The following is a 12914-nucleotide window of genomic DNA, read 5'->3' as shown; positions in this document are numbered from 1 at the left end:
GAGACAGATATAGTACAATGTGATATTAAAGACCAAAGCACCTAGGACACAACAGGCTTGTGTGGTGAAATGATATTGTTATTTGGGTCATTGTAGTTAAATAGAACTAAAAGAGATAAAATTTAAGGTCAGGAATTTATGTTGTTTCCCATTATATTTTAACATTACACATAGGATAAAGTTTTTCATTTTTAACTCTTCACCCAAACCAAACTTTAATTCCTTTTTAAAAAACAAATTTAATAAAACTATTTTGGTTACCTATGGTAACATGAAAGACTTCCCCCACATTTATCATTTTTCATGATTGTATGACTTGACTAGGCTCAGATGGGCAATTCTGCTTCATTTGGTATAGCTGCGGTCACTCATATGGCTCCATTCAGTTGAACACTCAATTGGGTTGAGAGACCCAAGATGGCTTTTTGTCTTTCAAGGTCTTTCTCTCCATGACTTCTTGTCTTTCACTATCTAGCCTAGGTTTCACATTAGCTGGCTTCCAAGAGGAATCTTTATAAGCCACAATATGAAAACATTTTATCAAGCCCATTGGTGTTGGACTTGGTAGTGTCCTATAGGCCAAGACAAGTCACATAGGGCAAGCCCATATTTAGTGTGAACCCAATAACATAAATACCAGGAAGTGCAAAACCGTGAAGTTACATTTCTTTAAATGGAACACTTGAGTAATCTGAACATAATTCCTTGTTCAGCTGTCTCCTTGTTTTTTGTCTATCAGCACGAAAACTAAATAATTTACATGGGGAAAATGCTGGATGAATAACATATATAAATGTATATTATGTTTCCCTTTTGTGACCATTCTCTGTGTGGTGCTTGTGTGTGTGAGCTTGCAGGCTAGAAATTGAACTGTAGTCTCACACACGCTAGGTAAACACTTTACCACTGAGCTACAACCAGCTCTTTTTGACCATTCTTTTTTGAGTACATCCTCCTAATGAATTGAGTACATCCTCCTAATGAAGCAGTTATTCCTACTTTGATTAGTATTGGAAATATTTAAGTTATTTAAGTTTATTTTAATTTGATGGATGTTCATGTTTTAACTGGAATTCTTACATGGTGACAGTTTTCAGGTATTAGTTTTTTACTTGCAGCATTTAATTGCTGTAAAATAAAGGAATTCTATTCTTTGTGAGTCCATTTATATGACCTGGATGGAAAATATAAGCAATTTTTTCTCCAGAGTTAAGGACATAACTCTGCATAGCCAGAATCTGTACCATCTATGCTTGGGTTTATATTTTAAGTTTTATATACTTAAGTTCTTTATGGATAAAGACATTGTTTTTCCTTTCTTGTGGTAATAGAAATCTTGTTTATATTTGAATCTTTAACAAATGAGCATCAAGAATTCCTGGTTAAAATTTTGGGTGTAATCACCAGTTGCCATGTTAAAGTTATAGCCCAAGGACAAAATGAAAAATAAAGAGTTCTTAAAGCACAAAGACCAGACGTATTCCATGGAACTTTAACGTTTTTGTCTTTATTTGAATGTTTTAAAATTCATATTTTCCTCTTTACTGAACTACCAAGTTTCCTCCTATTATATGCTACATTTTGCTCCTACCTTTAACTTACCAGATATTTATTCCTATATCAATCCATTTTTAAATTAACAATATTATTTGGCTTTAAACCTTAGTATTAAAGCACATTATCAGTATCCATTTTATATTAAAGGGATATCTTTTTTTTTTTTTAAATTCCATTTGACAGAACCACATTGGAGTGGTACATAGTACTTGCTTCAGCTGTCAGACATCATTTGGAAAATTCAAGAGGCAAAGGGAGTATTTACCCATATTTTTCCTCTTTCTGTTACTCTTTCTTCCTTTCTAGTCTTCCAGGATTTCTTCTTTTACCATTTGCTTGGCAAACTTCATTTAGCTAGTCTTTTAAGGTATGTCTTCTGGTAACGACTTCTCTTAATTTCTCCTTGTCTGACAGTGAATGATCCTTTCATTCTTGAAGGATGTTTTTCCTTAATATGGAATTCTGCATTGCTGGGCCTTTTTTGGTCAGCACTTGAAAAATACATTATTTCCTTCCTATCCTCAGGATTTCTGATAATTGTCAAATCATTTTCCCCCATCTCTCTTGCTGCTTTTAAGATTTTTTTTTCTTTGTGTTTGGTTTTCAGCTTCTTGAATCTATAAGTTCCTATATTGGCCAAATTTGGGAAATGTTTAGCCATTGTTTCTTTGAATGTATTTTGAGGCCCACCCTTTTTTCCTCCTTTCCTCTAAGACTCCAATCACACCAATGTTAGTTTTTTTTTGGTTATACTTTCACAAGTTCTTGAGGCTGTGTTCATCACCCCCACCCCTCTTTTTCTCTGTTCTTTCTATCCCGTAATTGCCATCATTCTGTCTTCCACTCCACTCTTTCATCTGAGGAGCCTACCCACTGAGATTTTTTCCATTTCAGTTAATGTGTTTTTCTATTCTAAATTATCAGTGTGGTTCTTCTTTATTTCTTCTTTTTCTTCTGCTGAGATTTTTTATTTTTCATTTGTTTCAAGCATGTATGTATTGCTTGTTGATGTTTTTTTTTCCTTTTTGTTTAGAGGATTGAACTCAGGGGCAATTAACCACTGCCACATCCCCAGCCCTTTTTTGTATTTTATTTAGAGACAGGGTCTTACTGAGTTGCTTAGGGCCTCACTAAGTTGCTGAGGCTGGCTTTGAACTATTGATTCTCCTGCCTCAGCTTCCAAAGCTGCTGTGATTACAGGCTATGACACTGCGCCCAGCCTTTGTTGAGGCATTTTTATGATGGTTGCTTTAAAATCCAAGATGGATAATTCTAACTTCTGTGTTGCTTCAGTATTGGCATCTGTTTTTTTTTTTTAATTCAAAATTAGATTTTCTTGGTTTTTGGTGTGAAAACTGATTTTTTAAAAATTTAAGCCTGTATGTTTAGTTATTATATTGTGTTGACTCTAGATCGTATTTAAATCTTTGGGTTTGATTTAAATAGGCCTCTTGCCCACTTTGGCAGGGGAAGAATGGTTTTGCCTTGTTTTCATAGGGTGAAGATGAAAGTCTGAGCTCCTCATTTGGCCTTCTCTATTGGGAGAGAAGGTATTAACTTCTACTTGGCAGCAGTACTTATGGGATAAGGGAAGTGGGTTGGAGCATCTTGTAACAGCCCCATGAGGGTGGAACCCCACCATTTACTAGCCTTTGCTGATGGGAGTAATGCTGCAGTTTTCTCTGTTACTTGACTGGAGCATTGCAGTTATGATCTAAAAGATGTTCTGTCTTGCTAGTCTGCCCCTTCCTGGACATTTACTTACAGAGATAGCAGGATTATCTTGAACCACCTTCTTTCTCTTTTTTGTCTTTAACGTCTGTGCACATTGCTATTTCTTGGTTGCTAAACTCTCTAGGCCCCAGTGTGGGACATATGTGGCAAACAGAAAACCCAGAGAAAAATGTGTCATTTTGGTTGTCCTGAAGACCCCAGTGATTTGTTTTTCTCTTAGCAACTTTCATATGGTTGCTTTATGTTTAATAACCAGCATTTTTAACTATGTCAGCAGAAGCAGAGGGGAACAACTACATGTTCTCTATCCTCATGGACGCAGAAACCCAAATATGTTCTTTTTAAACTGTTTCATTAGGGGCTTTTGGAAGAGGCAATGTGTTTTGAAAATGAACAAAATAATTAATTAGAGCATATAAGAGAATTATATGATGACCTGTTTTAATTTTGGTCAAGATATATTGGAATTTGATTTTTAATGCTTTGGTCTATATTATTTTGCAGTTTTGATATAAAGTATATAAAGCCAGCCCTATTTTGTATTTTATTTAGAGATAGGAGTCTCACAGAGTTACTTAGCACCTTGCCTTTGCTGAGGCTGGCTTTGAACTTGCAATTCTCCTGTGTCAGCCTTCTGAGTTGCGGGCAAAACTAAGTTTTTGTAAACTTTAGTTCGTTAAAAAACAGGTGTCTTTGTTTTTAACTACAATGATGTAACTATAATGGAAAACAGAGTTACTGTAATGCAAACAAAATTATAGCATAACATATTAAGTATGCAAGACACACAAAACTCAAGGTATAGCTTAATGAAACAATAGTTCACCGCTGTGTAACCAGTGTAACCAAAGAAAATATTACTAGCCTCAATTAGTTTACAAGCATGATATTTTTATGTGTACAAATGTTTGAAATCTAGCACAGAAATATGAAGGACAACAATTTTCTAAATTTATGATACTTACAAAACTGAGTTTATCTAAAAAAGAACTTATGTTCTTAGTTTCCTCAGAATAAATTCAAAAGTAATTAACTTGCCTTTTACCTTTGTATGAAGTGGATTTATTCTTTTTAAGTCATTGACTGTCCATTCTCACTCATATTTTGTAGTAAGAAAACATTATATTTGGATTATCTTCAATATTTCTAGATATATCTTGATGTATATAAAGAATGCATTTTTGACAATAGGGCAAAATTTTGAATTATTGATCTTAATATTCACATGTATTTTAAAATAGAGATGTATTCCTGAAGGATGGTTTTTATTACCATAATCTTACTGCTTTCTAGCATTCTTGTGGCATTTCTTTATGACAACATTGTCCAGATATTATGTGTACCTGCTTTGGAGTGAGACAGCTTATATTGAAATCCCATCCTTACTGCTTACTTGTTGAATATAATCTTAGGCACATTATTTATCCTAAGTATCTTCCTTTTCCTCTTTATCAAAACACTCCTCACACTCAAAGTCCTTAATGTAGTGCCTGCACATACTAATTACTCAGTGAGAGCTATTATGATCTTTTTAATCACTGTCTTCCAATTTCCCCTTCAGATTTCCTGCTACATTTGTTTCTACAATTGTTAGTACAGTTTTGTTTACTGTCCTGTTATTTCGGTTATGTGGCTAATTCTCCTTGTACTATTTGAAGAAGAGAAGTGCAGGCAACTTAAGCTCAGGTTAGCCCCACAAATGAAATTCTGGCAAAACCTTGAGTCTGCTTAGCAGTTAGCCATCTTGCTACAGAAGGCATTGGAGAGAGACATCCTGATGTCTGAAGCTGGAAGAGATTCTTACTTTAGCCACATTATGGGACATTGCTATTTGCTTAGCTCCCTAACTGGTAAAAATAGAGAAGGTATTATACCATTGTAGACTACAAATATTTGAGGTAAAATAATCCAACTTTTATCAGGGTAGTCTGTTTTTTGTAAGAATTTGAATTTTGTTTAGCTTCCTAGCACTTCCTGACATATGGAGAAAAGCAGGTTTTCACTGTGACCAGGTCTGTCTGTAAGGATATTTGAGGCTATCTTTTACACCCTTACCTGCAGAAATTTTTATAAATATCAGATTGATTTCCAAGAACAGTTATGATTAGTATAACTGAGAAAGTCAATGTGACATATGTAGATGTTTTAGGGGGGACAAAAACAGGAGGTGGGAAGTGTGTGGAGATAAGTATGAGAATAGATCAATGCGGAGACAAAAGCATTACAAAGGGAAGAAAACCAAGGTAGGAGGAAGGGTTCTCTGTTGCTAGGTAGCCATGAACAGGCTTTTGGGTGTTGCCTGAGTAACAGTAGAAGGAGCTAATGAGTATGTCAAGTTGTTTTTTTTTTTTTTTTTTAGGAATGAGCTAGTATTTCCTGTCTTTTGACACCCTAACTTGTCTAATGACTACCTGGGTATATTATTTACACTAAGAAATGAAAAGTTAAAATTATTTGGAAATCTAGCTTTTAGTAGACTTATAATGGCAGTGTCTCCTTAATGGCAACTAAACCTCTGCTGGTTGTACATTTTAAATTTGCTTATGATTTGCTATTTGCTTTGGTTTTTCATAATTGAAATATTTCCCAAAAAGATTTTAAAAACCACTGTAGTATAAAAAATTTAAATATACCCACAAATAGATGGAACAGTACAAAATCTCTATACATCTATAAACAGCTTCAACTATTGTTAAGTCATGATTAATCTTATATCAATAGTATCTCCATCCACATTGTTTTCCTCTTTCCTTCCTTATTCTCTTTCCTAATTCCCCTTATAACACTTAACAAAACATAGAAACAATGCAATTTTGTATCTAAAAAGATACTGATTCCTTAATATCAAATATCTGGTCAGAACTTTTCTCATTATCTTTCTCTTTATTTCCAGTTGATTTGACTGGAATCGTATTGGTATAAGAATCATGCATTTAATTTATTGATATCCTTGTTAATAATCCTCCACCTCCTTTCCTTTTGCAATTTAGTTGTTGAAAAAACTGGATCAAATGCTTTATAGTTTCCCACAATCTAGATTTTGCAGATTATATCCCCATGGAGAGTTTCATATCTTATTTTGTTGTCGTGTATATTTTTCATATATTGGTTAGATCTAGCGAGGTCCATTGGAATCAGGTTTGACTTTGCCTTTTTCTTTTGAAAAAATACCTCATAGATGATATTGTGTTCTTTCAGGAAGCACATAGTGTTTTGATTGTGTATCTTTGTAATAATAGCAGTCATAGAAAATAACTACAAAGTGATCATGTTATAAATGATTTCTCCATTTACTAACTGGAATAATTTATAAACTGAAACCTTCCCTGACCTTGAGTTATTTTTACATATGCATTTGGGTCTACTTCTGTATTTTCTTTTTTGTTCCATTTATTAATCTGTTCATGTGCCAATGCTAATACTGTTTTTATAATAAAAGCTTTGTAATATTTTAATATCAGATTTTAATATCTGGCAAGGCCTGTTTTCCTGGTTATTATTTATTCTTCAAAATGAACTTTAAAATTAATTTGTGTAACTCTAGAAAAAAATTCCCGTGATTTTTAAAATTAGAAGCATATAAAATATATAAATTATCAGATTATGTCATGTCTAAGCATCTTTATGATGTTGAGCCTTCTTACTAAAGGCATGATATATCTTTCATTTGTTGATGTTTATATTATGTATTTCATAAGTTTAATATTTTCCTATATTATATATATTGCTATGGCTAATGTAATAAATTACCACAAACTTGTTGCTTCCAAACAACAGAAATTTATTCTCTCATTCTGGAGGCCAGTAATCTGAAATGAGTCACTAAACCCAAAGCAAAGTATGTAGGTAGGGTCATCCTCCCTGGGGAAGCTCTAGGGAATATAATTCTTTTTTTTTTTTAAATATTTTTGTAGTTGTTGATAGACCTTTATTTTATTTATTCATACATGATGCTGAGGATCGAACCCAGTGCCTCACACATGCTAGGCAAGTGTGCTACCGCTGAGCCCCAGCCCCAGCCCAGGAATATAATTCTTGTCTCTTCCAATTTCTGGTGGCTGCCAGCATTCTTTGACTTGTGGCCACATCACTTTTATTTCTACCTATTCCTCCACATTCCCATATATTTTTCTCTCTCAAATCTGTGTGTCTCTCAGAAAGACATTTCTGATTGGATTTAAAGTCTATCCAGATAATCCAGGATAATCACTTCTGGAAAGACTCTTCTTTCAGATTCTAGGTATCAGTTCCTATTATCTTTAGATGTTCATGAATTTAGCTTCTTGCAATGCCACACTAGGTTTTGGGCATGTCTTTTACAATTTAATGATTAGATGTTTTGTTTCTTTTTTAGTTATGTAAATGGAAACTTCTCTCTCATTTTATCTTCTAACTGGTTAACATTTGTATATTGGTTTTTATAACTTGCTACTTTACTGAATTATCTTTATTATAGTAATTTTTAATTGATTTTTATACTGTTAGATTTATGTCATCTGTGTATAAAGATAGTTTTACCTCTTTCTTCTGAATTCTTATGCCTCCAGACATTTTCCTTTGTCGAATTGCATTGACTAGTACCTCCAAATGATGTTAAATAGTAATGGGATATTAGGTATCCTTACTGTGTACCTGTCTTTAACAGGAAAACTTCATGTTTCCTATTAAATAAGATCCAAAGTATACTTTAGAATATCTTACTAGGGAACATTATATTTTCTAGGAACTTTGAAATTTTTTAAAATAAGGAATATAAGCAGTTACCTTTGTAAAAATAATATCTTCTATAGTACTCTATAGCTTTTGAAGTGTTTTCAAAAATCCAACTCATTTTTATCTGTGAGATAAAAACACATGTATCCTTATTTTATATTTAAATAAATATTCAGAGAAATTAAGTAATTGCCTAAAGTCATGCTGCTATAACATGGTAGAACCAAGATAACAATCAAGGATTTTAATTTCACTGCACTAATCTACATATTCGGGGGGTGGGGGGAGTTGGGGTTATGGCTCAGTGGTAGAACACTCACCTCACATATGCAAGGCCCTGGGTTCGATCCTCAGCACCACATAAAAATTAAATTTTTTTTTAAAAAACTACATATTCATTTTACTCAGTATTTTCCTTTATGAACACTCTACACTCAGGACATTATATTTTATAAACATGAGCATATATAAATATGTTGTTTTCCTTTGTAAAATATGACTTTTATATATTTTTGTCAATTAAAAATAAAGGAGGTAAAAGAAACTACTTGACCTGTAATCCCAGCAATTTAGGAGGCTGAGGCAGGAGGCTTGCAAGTTCAAGACCAACCTCAGAAACTTAGTAAGGCCTTAAGCAACTTAGACCAGTCTCAAAATTAAAAAAAAAAAATAAAATGGGGCTGATGATGTGGCTCAGTAGTTAAGTGCCCCTGGGTTCAATCCTGGGCACCAATAACTACTTGAAACTTAAAACATAAAAAAAAATGTGACTTTTAATGGTTTATTATATTAAGTGATAGGTGCTTACTGAATTCATTATATTGCATGTACATCTTACTGATACCCTAGATGTAAATAATCCTAAGAGCATATATAATAGTAAAATGAAATAAAGAAATTAAGAAGTGATGAGTTTTTAATATTATTACCTTTGTTTTTAATATAATTTAATTTTTAATTATGCCTATGTTTTACATATGGCTCACAAAAATTCCTAAAAATTTAATATTTGGCTGTAGTAAGTCAATATTGAGCCCATTGGAACATACTACTTGGTTGAAGGATATAACCAAAATTTTTATTTAGTAAGTTGCCTGTTGAATCATAAGTTACATGAAAGAATAAATGTAAAAAGATATAAAGAATTTGGGCTGGGTTATGGCCCAGGGTACAGCACTTGCCTAGCATATGTGAGGTACTGGGTTCGATTCTCAGCACCTCATATAGATAAATGAATAAAACAAAGGTTAATCGACATTGAAAAAATATGCAAAAAAATATAAAGAATACTGTTAATGTGATTTTTGCACTAATCTTGCCCATTCATTTTAATAAGAACCTGATAAAAATAATTTTAAGTTAGAGTAAGATGCTTTGTTTATTGGTTCTTTATTTCAAATTTAAGTGACAGCATAGGAGATAAACTGAGTTCAGTAGATTCTGTCATTGTATCATTTATAATAAATTTTATTATTAATTTTTTTTTCTTCAAGGCATTACTGTGTCTCGTGATGAAGAACAAAACTTGAATCATTACGTACAAGTTTTAGAGAACCTAATACTAAGTGTTCCCACTAGGGAACCAGGCCCTGAGGAAAAATCAAAGTCTCCAAAAAATCTTTATTCTATAGGATCAAAGAGGTCAAAATCTGAGGAGACAGTTACACTGTCAACTGAGAATAATGTTTTAATCAAGGATGTTAGTGCAGGAAGTACTCCTTTCTCTACTAGAGACTTCACATCACCGGGAGTAGGGAAGAAACTAATGACTGAAAATACACCATTCTGGTCAATCAGACCAAACAATGTTTCTGTTGTTTTACGTGCGGAAGAACCTTATATTGAAAAAGAAGAACCAGAGCCAGAGCCAGAGCCAGAGCCAGAGACAGTGACAGTTACAAAACGCAGCCGGGCCTCAACGTTGTCACCAAGTATTACACAATTATCTACTGCCACATCATCTACTGCCAAACTATCTCCATTTACAACTCTCAGTTCTACCAGCAGATCTCAAATGTACCTGTGGACAGATTCAGAAGATGTTCCCCAGCTCTCAGATGACTCTGCATCAAGCAGATTTAAATTCCCAGTATATGAACAACACTCAGACAATATGCGTAATGATATCATTTTGAGAAAAATTTCAGAAATATATGCACAAATGCAACAGGCACCTCCTGGTGACAGCAATAATCCAGAATATAAAGAGTATATTAAAGCCTCTAAAGAGCTCCTGAAACGAAGCCTTGCTCTAGCAGAAGCAGCAGAATATAGATTAGAAAAAATGTACACATCCGAGGCATTGGCACAAGGACGAACCAGTAATCAAATTGTTGACATTGAAACTGTTATTAATACGCTGTATAATTCTAGATCTAAATTACCGGAATATTTAGATATTAAATATGTTCCAGCTGAGATGAGAGAAAGGGCTAATACAGTATTCAGTACATTGAAAAATATATTATGTGCAGGTCAAGTAGAAACTCAAAATCTTATTAAGAAGTTATTAAGCAATAATATAAAAATGTTAAACCTACTTGATATTCCACGATAAAGTTGGTTTAAGCAAACTGTATTCTTTTACAGGAAAATAAGCATATTAGTGATTTCAAAAGTTGTTTTAAAATATTTTTATTATAATTTAATGCACTAACATCTTTATATGACATGTTCTAAAATTTTTCATATGCATAGAAATCTAATAATTTAAAATAAAAATTTGGTTCAGGAGTTTGTAGTTTTTTTCTCATTAATTAAAAAAGCTAAGAAGATCTAATTTTTAAAACATTGAAGTTGGGGATGTAGCTCAGTGGTGCAGCACTGCCTATCATATGTCTGAGGCCCTGGGTTCAATCCCCCAGCACTGCTGTAAAAAAAAAGAATCATTGATTTTACTTGAATAGATTAGCTAAATTCACCCATTTTATGAGTTGTGACTACACTCCATATGTAGCTAGTTTGAAATAATTTTATGTATATGGTTTTTATTGCTCTTTCAGGGAGTAATTCAGAGAATCTCAGTTTTCTTTCTGGATAGCACAGTTGGGACTCATATCAGAATTACTTTTATTTGGACATATATGTGCCTCCTTTGAAAAATGATATAAGACCCATCCCTGTTTTTTTGTCATCAAGTGCTTTTGGAGTATCAATGAGGGACCTGAAATTTGTAATGAAGTAATTTTGACTTATTTTCTATATTGGCTTATTTGTGTACATACACATCAAAGCTTTGCAAATGTTTTGTCAGGAAGTATGATTGACATCGTTGAGGTCAACTGTTGAGGTCATAGTATTATTATGGTGCAGGTAATTGTTTCATTATTTGACCAGTATTAATTCAAATTCATATACTTATTCCTTCATCTAGCTAGTCATTTGTGGTTTAATCAAAATTTATTGATTTTCTAATAGGGTAAATTGCTAGACTTTGGAGATATAATAATGAAGACCTATTTCCTTCTGTCTTTGAGATTACATTATAGCAGGAAATATAAATATTAAGCAAATAATTTCAACAACTTGAAAATTTCAGTTGTGGCAAGTTATTATGAAGGTAAGATATTTGACCTCATCTAAACCAAGAATAATTGGAAAGTTACTCTGGGAAAAGAGGTATTTAAGGTAAAGTCGAAAGTAGAGGGTGTGTTTACCGGTTAGGTTAAGGGAGCATTCCAAGGCGTGGGATGAGTGCAGGTGAAAGCTCCGGCCTGAGAATGAGTGTGGCAGGTTCAAAAAGTACTTGGAGTATGGGGATGCATCTTGGGAGAGCATCCTGAAATGGAGTGGGATATACACAGGGTCAGAGTAGACCCTGCAGGGCCTTGTATGCATGTTAGATATTTTAGCCTTTCTCCTATGATCAATGAGAATCTATTAGTGGATTTTAAGTGAAGAACTAGTATGATCAAATATTTTTGTTTATTTTTTAAAAACTGGCTAATTTTAGAAGTAGTCAAAAATAGTCATGCTTTGTGCACAGGCCAAATTTAGCTGGAGTAGATGGAAAGAAGCAGCAATTAAAAGAAGAATCAAGGGGCTGGGGATATAGCTCAGTTGGTAGAGTGCTTGTGTCACATGCACAAGGCACTGAGTTCTATCCCCAGAACCACAAAAAAAAAAAAAAAAAAAAAAATCAGTAGAATTTGGTGATTAAATGGACATGTGTGATTGAGGGAGTAGTGGGGTTCAAAAATAATTGCCACTAGCTGTATTATAAAAAGGAATATGTAGGTTTTATTTCATAAAACACTATTTACTGTTGTTTATTTTAAACATGATTTTACTATTAAAAATTTCAAACATTTGCAAAAGTAAATAATGATATAATGGACCCATATACCCATCATTCTGTTTCAATAATATGTACTATTGGCCAGTTTTCTGTCATCTATACCTCTGCTGCTTTGCTCTCTTCCTGTATGCTGAATTAAATCCCAAATACTTTAATCATTTCATCTCTAAATATAATGATATGAATCTCTATAAGCTTTTTAGAATACATATAACAGTATAATCACATATAAAAATTATTTTTAATATCAACTATCTAGTCAGTGTTTAAATTTTAAAAGTTAAATTGGAAATTTGGAGTTTCTTTGTATGACTCAAGAACAAATAAATTTCACACATTGAGATTTGTTGATTTGACTTGTAAATCTCTTTTAATCTACAAATATCCTTTCCCACTTCTTCCCCCGCCTTTGAAGTTTATTGTTGAAGAAACTGCTTTTGGGGGGGGGGGCTACATTTGTCCTGTTTCCTGGAGGATGGATTGTGCTGATTGCATAGTACTGTAGCAGATTCTCTAGTCCTCTCTATTTTCTGTAAATGGGTAGTTTGATCTAGAGAGCCTTCATCAAACTGAGAGAGGATAGAATAATAGGGAAGGAGGAAGAAAAGATTCA

The 12914-nt window shown here is 33.3% G+C and overlaps 1 protein-coding gene across 2 annotated transcripts in view; it reads left to right on the top strand.

Annotated features, from left to right (window-relative positions):
• The window catches only part of Spesp1 (sperm equatorial segment protein 1), a 17763-nt gene extending 5121 nt beyond the window's left edge, over positions 1-12642 (top strand). For both annotated transcript variants that reach the window (XM_048793063.1, XM_015480067.2), the window contains exon 2: positions 9498-12642. In XM_048793063.1, coding sequence (XP_048649020.1) covers positions 9498-10561 — 1064 coding nt within the window. In that variant the 3' untranslated portion in view covers positions 10562-12642. The remainder of the gene's footprint in view (positions 1-9497) is intronic.
• Positions 12643-12914: the final 272 nt, after the last annotated feature.

This window comes from Marmota marmota, unplaced genomic scaffold (assembly GCF_001458135.2).
Source record: "Marmota marmota marmota unplaced genomic scaffold, marMar, whole genome shotgun sequence".
In the NCBI taxonomy this organism is placed as follows: Eukaryota; Metazoa; Chordata; class Mammalia; order Rodentia; family Sciuridae; genus Marmota; species Marmota marmota.
The sequence above is the reverse complement of the archived record's forward strand: the minus strand, read 5'-3'. Positions and strand labels throughout refer to the sequence as shown.